Here is an 18,228-nt window from a genome sequence, read left to right as displayed (position 1 = left end):
TGTAGCAGCTGGCTTCATATTTGGTACCTTTGACTCTGCCTATGCAGCAACGGGTCTCATGGGTCATGAAGGCAGTGGCAGTAACAGAAAGTTCAAATAAGTCATAAGAGCTGAAATAACCCACTTTTGTTTCTTTAGTTTACAATTTGCGACAATACCCTAACCCATCAGCAACAAACTGACAACTATAGAGGGCTGAGTGTGGGCGTAGGGATCAACCTCAGATGTAATCTGGTTTCAAAGATAGTGTGATGTCCCACTACCTTTGAAATGGTACTAAATCAATGCCCAAGTTGTGTTATGTGTTTTGTAAAGTTAGAGGCTGGCTCAGCAACCGGGCGTCCCAGCGGTAGTTTCATCGAAAGCCACAACTGTGAAAGACAGACCTGGGGGAAAAGTAGATGACTAGCAGGACACTAGATGGTAAACAACCAGGTCTTCAGTGATTTCCTAAAGGACAAGTGGTTCTGAGTGAGCCTTAAAGGAAGTGGTAGGGCATTCCACAGGGCAGGGGGTTTGGTGCGAAAAGACCACCCGTCCCCCTTGCTCTTCTAAATTATGATCAGCAAGTAGTATTCATGACTAGCTGGACTATCACAGAGCTCTTGTAACAGCAGCTGGGAGATGAGGACACTCGTTATTTATAACACTAAGTTACTATGGTTTGTAACTCCCACAGAATGCCTGCCTTCCCTACATGACAACTTATGCTGCCTCATGCGCGCTGGTGAAGCATTTAAAAGTAGACAATCATTATCTTTACACTTGTGTGCCTTTGATAGCTCATCACCAATGAGTTGGGGTCCAACTACTGTTGCTTGTGACTTTGGACATCTTGTTACAAGGCAAACAGGCTGGAAATGTAATTGTAATTCCTTTTAATATGTCCTTTATCACCATGCCTCATGGACCAATGAGCTCTCTTAAACGTCAGAGAGACCCCATAGCTTCAAACGTGACTTACTTGTGACATGGAAGGACATCACCCTCTCATCTTGGCCCGCTTTGTTTGTGGCTAAACATTTGTATACAGCTGATACATTGGCAGAGGAAATAGTAAGTGTGCTTACAATCTGCAAAAAAAATAAGGAAATGCGTCAGTAGCAACAATGCATGTTCTGATTTTGAACTTTTAAATAAACACTTATGCATAATAGATTTTTAACATTGTCAGCTTTTTTAAAAAGTGTCCAATTTTTGCTAAACAGCCTCATTATTTTTTAACTTATTGAATTATGCAGTTATTACCTGACCCCCCAAATTAATACGACATGTAAAACAGCTTTACTGCTTTTTCTCTATGAATTCCAACTCTTCAAATATATTATGAACACATTTTAACTAAATCAAATTATTTGAGAAATCCATAACAAGCTTCATCTACTAGTTGTAGTATTTGTGTGTTATTTGCCAAGAAGTTCCAATTTTCTTACATGAATATTCTAAAATATTGCAAAATTGTTTTCAGCAATTTAAACTTATTACACCTCCTAATACCGCTGTTGATTAATTTAACGTTTAGAGCATTCCTACAGCCTGTGTGGAATTGTGCAATTGCACAAGTTTAAACAAAACTGTTTTAACAAATTTCAAAATTTTACATTTTCAAACTTTAAGCAAAATGTATAGTCACTGTTGCATTTTTAGCAAATAATTCGACCTCTGGGAAAAACATTAACAAACATTTAAATTACCCTAATAATATATTAAAATTTGTTTTGATAAAAGTTCTAACCACCAAATGACGTATTGTATCAGTGTAACGTAGATACAAATAAAGGATTAGCTATGTATCCTTAGCTAGAAAGTTAATTTGGTTGATACAGATATGTATAAATCTGTAAACACAAGCGTACGCTAGCAAGTACATAGGCACGCGCACATACACATGCACAGTGGGATACAGTGTTATGTTAATCAGCAAATTGCAGACAGCATGCACTTTAGGTGTGGTGAGTACATGAATAAGAACCAGGAGTTGACATAAATACTGTATCTTGAAAAATTATATGCATGGCTGCCTGTGGTCGGACTGAGCAGATAAAGAAGTCTGATGCCATTTTTAAGCGTTGCTGAGGATGTTCCCAAAGCCGGATGGGAGTAATTTCCCTCACATGGCTCTATAAAGCCTGAAAGTTCTCATGTGCCCTCACTCCAAATGGCTGATAAGCTAAATGTATGCCAGGAGGTTCTAATTGAACTGATATTACTAATATAATATTTATATTAAGGAAGCCATATTGATATGTTAAGCGCAATATAATGGCACCTGATAATTCTGTCTCAGACGTGAACCCTACCTAGAGTAGGTATTTAGGGTATCTTGAACATAAACATACCTTTAGTTTTCCTTCAATGACACCAACATGGGTTTCATTTCTTTCAATCAAATTTCCACCATTTTGATCAGTAATGTTCTTCCAGCTTTTGCAGGTGTAAGAACTGCTGCTTGAAGATTGATGGCTACAGTACATGATCAAGAGAAGGTGGGATGCAGTTAGAATTATTCGAGAAAGTAAAAGATTAAAAAAAGTATGAGCAAACTGGAGAGTTAAAAACATGTGACTTTCTGAAAGCCTGAAACTACCTATGAAACTGAGAGTTAGTTCAATCAGTACTCAGTTATTCACTTACAATCCCTTGCAACTCATGCATAAAATATGAGTGTTGCAATGTCTGAGAATGTGAGTGTATGGGTTTGTGTGTGTGGGGGAAATGAGTGTGTGTGTGTGTGTGTGCACACGCGCAGTACACAAGGAGCTTCAGAGTGTAATTATTTTGATTGTTGAGTGTGGGGAGAGGTTAAGATTTTTAAGACGCAAAGCCTCAAGTGGGTCATGATGCCCCTACCCTCCTTCAACATTGGTAATAAATACCATTTTGAACTCTAAGCATGCATGTATGCTTTATGACATGCAGTTTTCCTGTGTGGCAGTAAGATGAAACCACTATAGCTAGCTTTGTGATTATGTTCACAAATCTATTTTCTTCTGTAATATGAATCTAGAATGTAATCTGTGAGGTATTAATAATCAGTGTTTTCTAAAGTTGTTTGCACTGTACTGTGGTAATACTGGTAATGACATGTTTGTACTGTAGTAATAACTGTATGAATCTGTGTTTATAAGTTCATTTGTTCTAAATAATGTGTGATTGTTGTCATTATGTATACATATGTAACGTGTAACTGCTATATTACCAATGAGGGATTCTAGTGGCATGTACAACAGGGTCGTACTGGCCTTTGCAGGCACCGGTCGTTTCCACTGTGGGCCGCCAGTGTGGGGGCCGGTTTTGGGCATCTGAAGGGGGGCAGTTTTGTTACCGGCTGTCGGCAATTTCGGCCCCTGTAACAAAATCGTCCGAAACCAGCCCTAGCAAACAGCTCGGCCGCCCCCCCAGAGGGGGGCGGCCGAGCAGCATGCCAGGGACTGTTTCGGTTCCCAGTCCGGCCCTGGTTTAAAAATAACAAGGCCAAAAGCTGAGTGGTTTATAAATGGCACCTAAACCCCAAGATGACAATATAAAGCCCTATTACACGTTACTTATTATGTAATTATTTATATTGCATGATTTATTAATTGATTTTAGTATTCTTTAGAAAGATAAAATTATACCTTCTAATGTTAATATGCTAATATTTAAAATGTGTTTTATGCAATAATGTGTTTTATTATCAATTACATTTTAAATACAAAATGTATTGTAAGGAACTTAAAAACGCATCCTAATATGTGCTTTTCTCTTGTAGTTGACACTATAAAGTAGGTTCCATAAGACATATATAAAGAAAGAAAATAAAGTGCAGTGTGGGAAGTTTTCGCTTCAGGCTTGGGTCAGGCTCAAGATACCTGAATCTGGCTCAGATCAAGGTTGTCTTGGACCCTGGAGCCCAAAACAGCACAAGCTTTTACGTCTTCAGCATACCACCCACACTCAAACCTCATGTGCCAAGAATTAAAACAAAGCATTAACAGTTGAGGTAAAGCAGGAGAGAGAAATAGATAACCATCTGAGGCTGAATTGAATGATCAAAAAACGAGAAAACCTGACATCAATCCCAGCACACCTGCTTGGCCAAAATTGTGTGATCCCAGGCAAATAATGTATTACACTGTGCCTCTTTTTCCTTTATTATTACATATAAGCACACCTTGAAATTCATGAGTTTACATTGTGCGCTGTACAACACCTCTCTTGTTTTAAATAGATTATGGTGTTGCTCCATCTATAATAAGAATCTAGACCAAATATAGGTTGCACTTGACAACTGCCTTGCCTATTAGTTCACGAGCAGCATTGTTGTCAGGGTGGGAGGTATGAACGTGTCTAATTTTATGTTCAACAACTATCACTTTTACGAAATGCCTCTCAATGCAGTGATACAATCTGTTGTGCTAAGGTGAAACGCTTCCATAAGAAATGCACTTGTTTGAATTTGAAGGGACTGTCATATGTTTGTGTGAAGTTTGTTTTATCGTTTACATGACATTTTCATGGCTTGGCCTGTGCATGGGCCCATAGAACTCAGTTAGAAACTGCTCTGCTATTTTTCGGCCCTCAATGTTAATTTGTTGGCTTGCCCACCTCTACATATATTCGCTTCTTGTTGGCTTGTCCCATCCACTATTCCACACTTTTTTCAGGATTAAGTGTCCATAACGTAGACCTCTGAGCATACTGTATACACACGTGACACACTTGCACAACTACTTTTCAACTTTGTGAATCATATGCATTTTTAGGCATAAATCACACATACAGCAGGAAATAATCCGAGCATCCGTCCAAATGACGCGAAAACAGGACAAATACTAATGTTTTTAATTTGTGTGTTGCTTCTTTGCACCTGGTTTCACCAAAATAATATAAACACAGCTTGTTATTCTCATTTACTGAGTTTTCCCATAGCTCATCAAAGTTGTCGACCGGTAAAAGGAGCTATTCTTGGCACAGACGCCCATTCATAAAGTCTTCAGCAGTTAAGTTAATTGGCTGCACGGGAACTCGAGGAAAGAACAGAGGAATGACTGGCTCCTTCAGGACTGTCCTGAGGCCACTGACTGTTATTGTGTTGGAAGCGCTTGGGCACCGGAGGAAGCTAGCGGAAGCCCTGTTAAAAACAACAACAGGAAGATGGAATAGGTGGAGCCTGTGTCACGGAAGTGCGCCCTGGTGTTTGACCCAGATAAGCCTAGCCGTGTGCTGATAGGGCAGACGCACCAGTGGCTATCACTGCTGACATCAACCGGCTCGCTTCCTCTGGATCGCCTTCCACTCAGATAAGAGAAAGACAGCTACCAAGAGGTGGATTCATGCATGCAGTCCTCCACTTTGGCCTAAAGGTGGCGCCAACACAGTATATGGAATGGAATATAATAGACTGTTGCATGAAGTGGAAAATGTATTAATTCACTACAGATATACAGCCCGGAGTTCCATATAATTCGCATCAGAATCACGGGAAAAACAGTATTATTAAATATTTAACTTTTTATTTGGTAAATGTCTACTTTTTTCACATAATCCATACAAAATCCCATGAGAATATGAATGGAGTCTAATTAATCTCAATATGGACCCGTCAGCCGAAGACATGCATAGTAGAGGTGAGGTGAGCGAGCCAACAAAATAACAGAGCTGAGCTGAGTCAAAGGCTCGGCTCCGGTTCTCAGAGCCTGTGCACCTGATGAGCCTGAAAATATTTGTTGTGTAAATTGCAACAAATATTATGTTAGAATATGATGTCTTCACAATTAAAAAAGAAAAGATGTATTTATTTAAAGTTTGGAAGTGTTTCGCCTTAGTACATCACTTAATTTTACTGATTTGAGAGACATTTATTAAAAGTGAGAAATTTTAAGCATGCACTGAGAAACATTCCTGCCCCCATCCTGATCACACAGCTATTTGTGAGCTAGTAAGCAAGTTTGTTGCCTTGTGTATCCTATATGTAGACTCAATTAGATGTCGGGAAATAATTTAGGCAATTAAATCAAACGCAAGAGAGGTTTTTATACAGCGCACAGCTTGAACTTACGTGCTTGAAGGTGCTCTCATATGTGATAATGAGCAAAAAAAGGAGACTTGTTGAAATATTGTATTTGACGGGGAACACCAAATTGCATCAATTAGGGAAACTGGGATTATTCCCAGATATTCCAGTTTTACACTGTGCAATTTGGCTTCTAGATGGTTAACTCTATCTGACATCAAAGGTTTTTGCTTTGTCCTTCTTAGAAGATGAGCAGGAGTGTAAAACAGGTCCCTGCTGCCCGACAGCACGGGGGCAACCCATATGGGGGCCCCCAACCAGATGAAGTCCAATGAAGATATGTGAAATATGGGATATCAATCATATCCCTGAGGCATGTTGAAAATTAGTACGTTTCGGTGAACATTATCTGCGCCATCTTGCCTCTCCCCCTGATGCCACACTTTTGTCGTGCGCGCCCGCCATTTTGTTAGATGCCCCGATCAGAACGAACCCTTTTGCATGCCGCTGGCCCCTGACATAGCCTTTCGCCTTCACTAAGCCTGCACGCTGACCACCCCCTGCTTGCACCTGCCTTGAGTCATAAACCCCTCTTCGGCGCTGCTCTGCCCCAGGCCCTCATCCTGTTCCCAGCGCGACACCTCCCTGCTTCCCTTTCATGATCTCCGGCCCTTAGACGCAAACCCCTTTTTCTCCGTGTGCCCGTTTTGTCTTCCCCGTTCCCAGGCCGACACCCAGCTCTGCCGATACCATCCCTTGCCCCTCCCCGTACAATAGAAAGCTTCCCCCATCAAAGGATCCCCGGGTTGATCAAAGCCCCCACTCCATGAGATCCGATCAAACCCCCACATTCCATGAATCGGCGGAATATCCAGCTGCGTGATACTCATCACCTGTTGTGACTAGGGTGGGGACTTCGACTGTAAATGTGTGTGGGAACGGGTTTAAAGGGAGTTCCGGGAATGTCTTTTTCATACATCAAAGCTTTAACATGAATGTGTAATGTACAATAAAGTCATAAACTTGTGTATAAGAGGCCAGGCCTCAGAGATGCAGTTAGAGCACCTCAGAACGATATCTTCTGTCCGTTTCGTTGTGTTCTCCTCCGGAGAGAATAAAAACCTTGTTTCCTGCTTTCCAGTCTCCAGCGCCTGCCTCTTCATTTGATTAAATAACTAGAGGGTCACAGAGGCAATACCGGCGGGCAAATATCGATTGTCCCCGACCCGCCTCAGGTTTTTACAATTGGCGTCCCAAGCGTGGGGCCCATCAGCGACTCGTGGATCCAGTGGGAGAGGTCCCGACGACAGAGTGAACGACTGCAACGATCGGGAGAGCTCTTGCCCAATAGACCCTCGTCTGGCAACCGATCATCCGAACTTCACTAGTTCCGAACAGACCTCTCTCGAGTGATCTACGGTCCTGACTGGGGACCATCAGGAGTGCCGTGAGAAATACGAGAAAAAGAGGACGATCGGGCGCTGGATTCGGAAGACAAGAAACTGTCCACATGGTCCGGGTAAGGTCGTGTAATCACGACAAGTTGCGAAATAATTGCTTGTTTGCTTGATTGTTCAAAAATACTAGTATTGCTCTTTTTATTTTTATTTGGAGATTCACTGTCTGCAAACGGAGAAACAACGGGCTCTCTCTTTGCAAGCAGTGGAGGATAGGTAGGGCAGCAGCCGTGCTTATTTTTTCTCCCCCACTCAATAATCACTTGAAACTGAACTGTTGTTCGCAAACTATTGTTTCCTGGAGATTCCCTGTCTGCAAACAGGGAAGAGACCACCCTTTTTGCAGATAGTGAAAAGGGTAGGTAACGCAGATCTTTGCGGACCTACTCATTCTCCCCATTGTTATTTATTGGTCGTTTGGTTATTATCATTTTTTTTTGATCCATGAGGTATTCACTGCCTGCAAACAACGTCGAATAGAAATATTCTGTACAGTCTTTGCACCTAGTGATAAGATAGGCAGTGCTGACTTTTTAGTCCCTCGTTACGAGCCGTCATGTCTGTCTTCTCCCCACTGATAAATAGCCTGTTTAGCCCGGACCGCGTATTAGAGGTGGACCATATAGCTCCACTAGAAGGCACCCCTAATAAGGACATGTTCATAAACTATGGATTAGTCACCATAGCCTATAATAAATTGTGGCACAGGTATACCGAAGAGAGTCAAGACAAACAGTGGCCACTGACAGGATCCTTTGACCTTGATAAAATAGAAACGTTAGAAATAGCCCTTCGAAATAATAAGACAACGCCAATTATGCTCGACAGTCTCGGTATGTGGCGCAGAGAGGCTACGAAACGACAGAGAAAAGACGAGGACAAACCAAGTAGAGAAATATACCGACAGGACAACCCCAGGACACCGCTACCCACAACTTATCCCCCGACACTGTGCAAAAGACGACTAGACTTAGGGCCAGACCAATGCGCTTTCTGTAGGTATGTCGGACACTGGAAAGCCCAATGCCCGACTCTACTGAGCGTGAGTAAAGGCAAAGGGCCGACAGGAACGACAGACCGGCAGTACGAGAAAAAGCGCGAGACAAAGAAGAACCCGACTTACATAGACAGACCAGACAGAACCACCACGTTTGATTATGCCCGATGGCACAGATTTCGCCAGGACAATTTCAGCGGCACGCTCAAGTTCTCCTAGGTCGGGCAACGTCAAGACGGGAACCCAGCCTCGTTTCAAATTCACTGACGGAAAGAGATAATTATGACCAATAACTGTTTTATATTCGTCTTGGGTCTTTGTATGTCGTACTTGTACTGTCCCCCGTCCGAGTTTGTGTGTATGTAATGTACAAATCTGCGTCATCCCTCTACACGTGTTTCCGTGTTACTCAACCTCTGTTAGCAGAAACTTAGCATAAAAGCAACCTGAAAAGAAAGAAATGGTAAAACAAAATCCGTAGACCATTAATGAACTTGAACTTTTAATTTAACACAACAAACAAGGAATAATAACGGTAAACTGTAGAAAACGAAAGTCAAACAGAACATTCGCCCCCCCCCCATTCTGGAACCTTCCAAAGTAGGGCAGGGTTACGGCTACGCCCAACCAACGGCAACCCATATAAGGCGGGCCCGGCCGCCAACTCTTGGTCAGGAGATCTTAACGTATGGGGGAGCCGGAGGAGAGGCAGGAGCCAGCAGCCTGGGCAGTTGTAGGTAGTTCCGCCACATGTCTCCTCGGCCAGCCGCAACGGGCCTGGATAGACTTAAGTAGTCCCGCCACATGTCCAGAGGAGAACGAGGCACCTTTTTTTTCCTTTTCTCTTCCGTCACAGCCGCAGCAGCCTTGGACGGCGGGATGTCCTGCACGTACCTCCACAACAATTTGTCCAAGATGGGCTGGGAGGGAGAGGCGACGCGGACGAGCCTCTCCCACCTCCACCGATAGGAGGTTTCCCAGCCCCCGGCCCGACGCCGAACACCCCCAGTCAGGCGATGGTGCCAATACTTCCACAGCACCGAACACACCATGGTGGCACCCCAGTACTTGCGCAGCACCGAACGTGCAATGGTGGCCATACTCCCACAGCACCGAGCACAGGTCTTGGGGAACACCGGATGTGGAGAAACCTTCATGCGGGGCGATGAAAAGGAGCGGCCTGGAGTGCACCGGGAGAAGGAGACGATGCAAACCAGTCTCCCTCGCCCCCCAGGTGGGGGCATCACAGCTGCACCCCAGCCGAACGTCCCGCTTTCACAAAACAGAGACCTCTTCCTTTCACTCCGAAGGATCTCTCCCACTCTTGCAAACTCGACGAGAGTGGCCCCTGTAGGGCCTCAAAATGGCGTCTGGGTCCGCTGGAAGGCGGGCCCCGGCCACTAGAGTAACTTTGACCAGCAACATAACTCGAACATTTGCCCCCTGGAGCACGAGCCCCCATCTCCGACAGCATCTCCGCAGCCTTGAAGATCCTACAAAGGTCCCCGGCGGAACCTTCGGCCTTTGCAGGCTTCCGGTAAGGGACGGCTGCCTTGATCGCCAACGAAACAAACATGACATTGCCACTCCTTCTGTTAGCATGAATTCTAGAACTGCCGAAAAGGACTCTGGTCCAAACTGCCAGTAATGGGAAACATTTCCCCCTGATGCTGCTTCCGGACTGAGCCGGCCCCGCCCAAAATGGCGCTGGTATCAATCGGAACTTACGAACACCTCGTGGTGTTCCTTCGCACTAATATAAACTTGATGTTCTGAGATTTTATATGATCCTTTGTACACTTGGCTAGAAAAGACAAGGAGAACTCACTCGACGAACAGTATGAAAGGATCCCCGTTACAAATGTTGATTACAAATGTACAAATGTATTATATTTTTATAACTGATGTAAACCTCATTTACGACGCTCACGTACGGTATGCATATAGGAAATCTGATTACCACTATTAAGATTACGCTTCTAAATTATGAAAATAAATGCCCCCGAACCCCCAGCCAATTAATAGACGTTTTAGTCTCTTACAAATGAATGAGTAAAACTTTCCGATGTTTTTATTGCTGCAAACGACACCCCCCACTGTACACACTTTAGCCATTGCCACGACCGGCCAAATACGACCGCACCCTCATAATCCAAATGCTGAAATAATTTTGCAAAATAAAGTTTTTGAAACTATGAACGGGTATTGCATGCTTTATTTTAAAAATGTGGGATCGGTGGGAAAGTTCTTTTCTGTGCACCCTACTCTGCTCTCTCTTTAAGGTTAAAAGAAGATGGTTGCCCAGCCCTGGAGGACGGATCGGATCGACAACACGACACTCCGCCTTCAAAGTACGCGACTGACTCATGAACTCTCGCGTAGAGGAAGACCTTGACTTCCAAGGATGGGTAAAACGAACGGTGTAAATGAGGGAATGTAAAAGGAGGGTGAAATGAAATAATGTAAATGTGATAAAGTACAACGTTCCAAAGTATCAGGGAACGGAGCTGACCCAAGAACCGAAGAACCTTAGAACGCCACAGCGTTGAAAGAGGTTTAAGGATCCCGATAGTGAGATACATCCTTTGACTAGATACCTCGCACTAAGCACCTCTGGTTTCCTTTTTTACGTTCCCCCGCCCACGACCTATATGGACACACTACCCCCCCGACTCCAGAAACCATATCCCCGGGGACCCTGCCCCGAGGAGGAAAGACGAGTAAGAGGTAAGTAAAGGACTTATGAATCCATGTATTTGAATGTGCGCGAACGCTGTCTCCCCCACCCCCTTTTTCCTCCCTCTGCAGGTTACATCAGAAATTACAGCCGAGGTGTGGCGAAGATCCGAAGCCTTGCCATGTCTAATACACGAAGCGGACTAGCGCCGCAAGGTGGTGTCTAAGCACGCCTGCAAACTACTCACGTATCGAACAAACCCGAAAAATTAGCACAACCTGATAAAAAGTGATCACCCTTAAACCAGACCGGACGAATGAACCCATGTCACGTATGATGCGAAACTGTGAGGGAATGTGTGTGTGTGTGACTGAGGCGTCGACCCAACTGGTCGAAGGACCGAGAATGCGAGAAGTGCGACAACATGGTACCTCCTTTCTTCTTTCCTTTTTCTCAAAGCACGTCCCCTCTACCCTGTCTAATGCTCAAACTGCATGATTACAAGATCCTAACGCAGACCCGTGAATGCCCTTTACTGCGTAATGCACTAAATAGCCTTTCTTGAATACACTGCCACCCTCTCTGTTGCACGTGTACTATTTAGCCTGCCGTTACGCTCTCTCTCTCTCTCTCTCTCTCTCTCTCTCTCTCTCTCTCTCTCTCTCTCTCTCTCTCTCTCTCTCTCTCTCTCTCTCTCTCTCTCTCTCTCTCTCTCTCTCTCCTCTATTTTTTTCCTCCCACTCTTCCGAGTGATTAGCCCCGAAATTGGCAGACTGCCACCCCTAGCACACCACCTAATTGGCTTCAAATACCGTCAGTATTTGCACAAAAAACTTGTCTTTAATACAATCACCCTGAGACCGCATCATTACCTCTCCTTTTCCGCTAGAAGCCAATGAACCGAGGTTGGGCCGTAAGGGAAAGGACAGGTAAGGCGACAGAGGTTCCCTAATCTGGCCCGAAATAAGGGAACTACAGGTCAACGGCTCCTATGGTATAAAACAAGGACCTCAGAATACGCGACCCTCCCCTCCCCGAAATGTCGCAATACCCAAAACCAGAAAAATGATCACCCCTGTTACACCCCCCTGTATCAGCCGCCCAAAAACTGGAATTATGAAACTACCCCTCATTTCCGGTTGTGAGAGATGGGTCGATTTATGCCCTTACCACAAGTTTCCTATGTCCCTGGTTGTTCCCCATAAGACCCCTGTCCCTCCTAATTAAGTAATCGGGCTGTAAAAGGTTACGTAGGATCCAGAGTGATGTTTTACAAGGTTAACAGACTAGTCCAAGGTAAAGAAATCATCGAAATGAACCCCGTAGTAGTTAAAAGGCAGGATGCATCGATAGAAAGGAAATGTTTAGCCATGATCGTCTCTCAGCAAAATACCTGTGTAGTACCATGTTAACGTCTCACGAAGGTGGGTCACCATCAGATGAACTGTCGTGACTGTGATAAATAATTTTAAAGGAAAGTCATAGTAAATCCAACAGGCCCGTCACCGGTCATTCATATGCCAGTTGTGAACACTAATAGAACGGGCATTTTTTCATTCTTTGCCTGGAGCTGGGAGAGAAATAGACTTTTTGATTATCTTCATCTGCAAATTCTCTAAAGACTGTCTTTTCAAACTTGTTTAAGGGTACTGCTGTTGGAGGAGAGAAGGACCGGATGTGGGAGCACGAGGCCTGACTACAGACTAAGGAACACCTGCGACATTAGCCAAGGCGAGACCACGACAGAAAAGAGCTGCAGGACGAGGCACTGTTTTTCGACAACATGAGAAGAAAGGGTCGACCTGATGCCCCTGCTCGATGTCCAGTGTCTGTCGACAAGTCCCCGCTCTCTGAATTCAGTCACACGCCCGCCTATTTGAAGTCTCTCGTTCCCCTAGTTTGTTCCTAATTTGGCCTTGCTCCATCCCCCTTTTCCTCTGACCTACCCTATGGACTGTTTCGTACGCTCTTCTTCCATCTGAACTTTCTGACAATCACCTCAAAGGACACAGGGCGAAAAGGACCTTTCCGACCAGAAACGCGAGGAAAGGGTCGTGCCCTGCAACGCAGAACTTAGAATAGAGCTGGACTTGTAGCTCCACCGCCGGTGCTCAACAGCGCCAACGAAAGGCAACAAAGAATGATAAGAACTCGTTAAACTTCGAACATTTGACATCCCCAATCGCCGTTTCTGCTAGACCTCATTTCTCTCCCAGCCGCCATTGTATTGATCATGCTCCAATCCGAACCTGATATATATGTAATAACCTGCCAGTATGAAATATGCTTGCTGCTCTCGCTACAGAATCGTTTTTGTATTACATTCCTATGACTTTCCTGCTAAACAAATTGATCAAAGTTTATCAAATAGGCCCACCTCCTAAAAACTAGAAATGTTAAAATGTATTGTTTACAACTCTTTTCCTCTAGGGTGCCTACCGTTTTCTTCCTCATGCCCACCACAATAGAACCGAGTAGAAAATGAACCAGCAAGATGTCTTGAATATGTTAAAGGGAGGACTGTTGAAAATTAGTACGTTTCGGTGAACATTATCTGCGCCATCTTGCCTCTCCCCCTGATGCCACACTTTTGTCGTGCGCGCCCGCCATTTTGTTAGATGCCCCGATCAGAACGAACCCTTTTGCATGCCGCTGGCCCCTGACATAGCCTTTCGCCTTCACTAAGCCTGCACGCTGACCACCCCCTGCTTGCACCTGCCTTGAGTCATAAACCCCTCTTCGGCGCTGCTCTGCCCCAGGCCCTCATCCTGTTCCCAGCGCGACACCTCCCTGCTTCCCTTTCATGATCTCCGGCCCTTAGACGCAAACCCCTTTTTCTCCGTGTGCCCGTTTTGTCTTCCCCGTTCCCAGGCCGACACCCAGCTCTGCCGATACCATCCCTTGCCCCTCCCCGTACAATAGAAAGCTTCCCCCATCAAAGGATCCCCGGGTTGATCAAAGCCCCCACTCCATGAGATCCGATCAAACCCCCACATTCCATGAATCGGCGGAATATCCAGCTGCGTGATACTCATCACCTGTTGTGACTAGGGTGGGGACTTCGACTGTAAATGTGTGTGGGAACGGGCTCAAAGGGAGTTCCGGGAATGTCTTTTTCATACATCAAAGCTTTAACATGAATGTGTAATGTACAATAAAGTCATAAACTTGTGTATAAGAGGCCAGGCCTCAGAGATGCAGTTAGAGCACCTCAGAACGATACCTTCTGTCCGTTTCGTTGTGTTCTCCTCCGGAGAGAATAAAAACCTTGTTTCCTGCTTTCCAGTCTCCAGCGCCTGCCTCTTCATTTGATTAAATAACTAGAGGGTCACAGAGGCAATACCGCCGGGCAAATATCGATTGTCACCGACCCGCCTCAGGTTTTTACAGGCACTCTGGGGAACTGATGTATATTATAACATTGGAATGTTGAGCGCTCCATTTAAAACAATGGAGTGCTCCAGGCTTCTAATCGCTGGTAGAAGTCCAGAGCATCAACATTCCAATGTTTAACAAAGGCCTGATTGAGCCTAAGGGGATTTCAACCCGCTTGGACTCCGTGAGACCTTTTTTTTTACAAATTAGAACATTCTCCCCTCTAGGACCGGAATGTTCTTGTAGTCTTTGAGCCGTCCGTAGCAAGCTCTACTGGCAATTAAAGGTCCGCTCCCTTGTTAAAGGTCCTCACCTTCAGCTCGGGTCATTAACGCTGGAACGGGCATTCAATGGCCAGTGGCAGCCGCGGCCGGTAGTGGAAGTACCGGCCGGGCGGTGATGTGGGGAGGGGGAGAGGCAGGGTGGGGGCTAGTAATGTATGGAATCCAGACCTTAACAGGTAAGTAAACATAAAAATAAATAAAACGAATTTCATTGCGCTCATTGCATCACCAAATGCGATGCAGTGCGCACAACGAAATTCGCTTTATTTATTTTTTATGTTTACTTTCCTGTTAAGGTCCGGATTCCATACATTACTAGCCCCCACCCTGCCCCTCCCCCTCCCCACTACCGGTCGCGGCTTGCTAGTGGAGGCCACTGCGGCCGACTTTAAGGCTATAATAGATAACATCCAATTAAACACCTCATTGGGATCTACTTCTAATTTTTTTTAAAGGAAGCACTGTAGAAAGAAGGAGGTACAAAATGTGTCCTTACTGAGAAGTGAAATCACAGTCTTCCTCCAGCTGCCAATACCACTGAATATTGACTGGCGTGGGCACTCCCGAGACAGTGCACGTCAAGACCTGCGTGCTGCCGTACTTGAAAGAATCCAAGGCGGGCGACAGAGCCTTTTCCCATATCTGAGGTGGAACTGGCAGGAGAAAACAAACAAGGTCAGAGGTTAGGCACAGCATGGATTGGTCGCTTTAGGGGACGACCATTTGAAAGACATGGCCCATATTTAAATGAAGACACAGTTTGCAAGTAAACACATACAATTGTCTGGCTCAAGTAACCGGGGTCATAGTCAATAAATAGCCATAGAAAGTATTTCCCCAGACATTTTCTCATTTGCGCATTTTTAACCAACTCTCTGACATCTAATGTGATGACAGTGACGACAAGGCGACCACATGTTTCAGGGCTAAGCATTGTGGACAGGACATAAGATTGTGCGCACAGCACTACATCAGAGATTTGGTAAGATGCATTGTAAATCTCGGTGGAGGATAAATATGTGAGCAATTAGTTCCAGCAAGGCATGGAAATGAGACCATTTTAAAACAGAAAGGACGGGAGTTTTACAAATCGACTTACTTTCTAAAATGCCACAGGAAAATAAAAATTCCGAGGTCATTCATATTACAAAATGGAGGCATACGCCAATGAGTGTGTCTATGAGTGCTGTTTAGACCCCTGCATCTTTCGGTTTATTAAAGGGAACATTATGGGCCTTCTATCACTGCGGAAATGCCGCCGCCGCTGACGCATTTAAGAGAATCCTTTATTTAAATAGCTTCCACCTGTGCTACTAGAGTACATGTGCCAGGAGAAGCGACTGAAACAGACGGACGGCAGCTTCTTCGCTGTCCTCTTCATCTTCCAGTCTTCAGTCATGACCAGCAGCAGGAAGCACACAGGCTCTCCTGAGCTAATCACAATGCTACAATGCAGCACTGTGATTGGTCTGAGCGCCATGGTTCAGTGCTCAGACGGAGACAGGGAGGCTTTGCATGTTCCTCACAGGCTGTGTAATGCAGCCTCGTGTGGAACATGCAAAGTGGGCACGACTGCTTGGCCAGCCCAACTAGGTCGGCCGAGCAGTCCTGCGCACTTAGGGAGTGCAACCCACTCCTCCCCCTGCGCTGCCAGCCCCGCCCCGTGAGCTATTCCTTCCAACGATACTTTATTATCATTGTATTTTTCCTTTTGAACAATGCCGATGCTCCTCCGCCTTAAAGGAGGAGCTGCCACTAGTTTTGTGAATATCCTGAAAATCAGGCATGTATCTGGACATCCTATACTGGTTCATCCTTTACTGGCTGTACCTTAAAAATGCAACTCGAAAAATTATCTTAATTTTTGCAGAAAAGTTCTGCCCAATTTAATGTACATAAACGTGAACTAGAGAATTCTTCCTTTATGGAAACGATAACAACATTGTGAAGTACCTCAAGTATGGGTGTTAATGAAAATTAACAAATACATTTTCTGGTTAGTATACTCACTATTCACAATCAGGCGAACTGTGTGTCTACGCTGCTCCTTTGTCCAGGGATTGGTGAGCACAGCAGTGTAATTTCCAGCGTCCATTTCACTTGCGGAAATGATAGTCACTTTTGTCAGGTGATTGGAATTGAGCTGCTTTCCATCCTTCCACCTTCAAGAGAGTCAGAAGCACAACACAGTTCAGCCATTGTTCCTTTACAGCTTTGTGTGGAAACAAATACATCTGTGATTCATACTTTACCATTTTAAGTCTGGTCGAGGATACCCTGTGTAGTTCACTTGGATCCGTACACGATCCCCAATCCTCGTCTCGATGACGGATTCCATATGTTCATCAAAAGACACAAAAGGTTTTTCTGTAAAGGAAATAATACAAAACATTTTTCTTAAATTCAAATACTTTTTTCCAATATTGTACATTTATCATGCTTTTTGCTGAAACTCCAAATAGACAGCATTACTGCTAAAATCCTTACAGCTGCTACAGTCATGCTCCATTCAGGCCTTTAGAACTACATGCAATATCGTACTGCAATACATCTACCACTGTCAGTGGTCTCTTTATGAAAAACAACCAAACCCTACACCAGTCTCACCAACCATGCTGAGGAGCTGTTTGTGGATCAGAACAGGTTTTATCTTGGCTTAGGTGCAAGCACTGGGAGAATGACGCTGCTGTGCTCTACCATGAAGCAGAGGAGGGGGATTCAGTATGTGCGGCCCAAGGTACCAAGAGACAAGTTGTTTTTGCGTGGCCAAGACATTCCTACAACATGGGTTAAAGGAATACAAGGAGTACAAATATAGGTCCTGGATTTGAAACAGAGGTGGATGTATAAACTGTGGTGACATATCAGGAATCAATTATGAGACCTATGGATGCTCCAGCTGTGTAACAGGAAGCAAAGATAGGAAATTCCAAATATTAGCATATGTCAGCCGCCAAGCCCTGCCCAACTTTACTCAACAGAAGAGGCTCTGGTGAAGCTGCTTGTAGCACCAGAAACCCAGGGTTGTAAGAACAGAACTTGTTTATAAGGAAGACCGCACAATGGAAAAAGTGTCTAATTTAGGGATTTAAAGCTTGGTTTTTCTGAAAGTCGTGACAAAAGATTTTTAAGTGAACAAATGAGGTTAACAAAAAGTGAACAAGTGTTGTTAACAAAGTTGTGAACCTTCTGTTCAAACAGATGTACTACCACTTACAAGGCAGAAACTGTAATGAAGGGAAGTCACCTAAAGGGACCAGGTAGCTGCACTTTGGTATTCATACCATTAACAAAATATTCCTTTTCGTACAGTCATTAATTCACATTGGGGGGGCACCATGGCTCCACGCTACAAAATATTAACGTACCAGCATGTATCGTTTTATGCACTACTTTGTCATTTAATGGTGTGATGAAGCATGATTTTCAGGCTACTTACTTCA

The 18,228-nt window shown here is 44.5% G+C and overlaps 1 protein-coding gene across 1 annotated transcript in view; it reads right to left on the bottom strand.

Annotated features, from left to right (window-relative positions):
* KDR (kinase insert domain receptor) overlaps positions 1–18,228 on the bottom strand; it is a 75,502-nt gene that overhangs the window by 29,890 nt on the left and 27,384 nt on the right. The window contains exons 8-12 of the mRNA XM_078678186.1: positions 17,038–17,152; positions 16,796–16,947; positions 15,282–15,438; positions 2,340–2,463; positions 965–1,073 (exon numbers count right to left, since the gene is read on the bottom strand). Of these exons, the coding sequence (XP_078534312.1) occupies positions 965–1,073; positions 2,340–2,463; positions 15,282–15,438; positions 16,796–16,947; positions 17,038–17,152 (657 nt within the window). The remainder of the gene's footprint in view (positions 1–964; positions 1,074–2,339; positions 2,464–15,281; positions 15,439–16,795; positions 16,948–17,037; positions 17,153–18,228) is intronic.

This window comes from Lissotriton helveticus, chromosome 2_2 (assembly GCF_964261635.1).
Source record: "Lissotriton helveticus chromosome 2_2, aLisHel1.1, whole genome shotgun sequence".
Lineage (NCBI taxonomy): Eukaryota > Metazoa > Chordata > Amphibia > Caudata > Salamandridae > Lissotriton > Lissotriton helveticus.
This window is presented reverse-complemented; position numbering and strand designations above follow the sequence as displayed.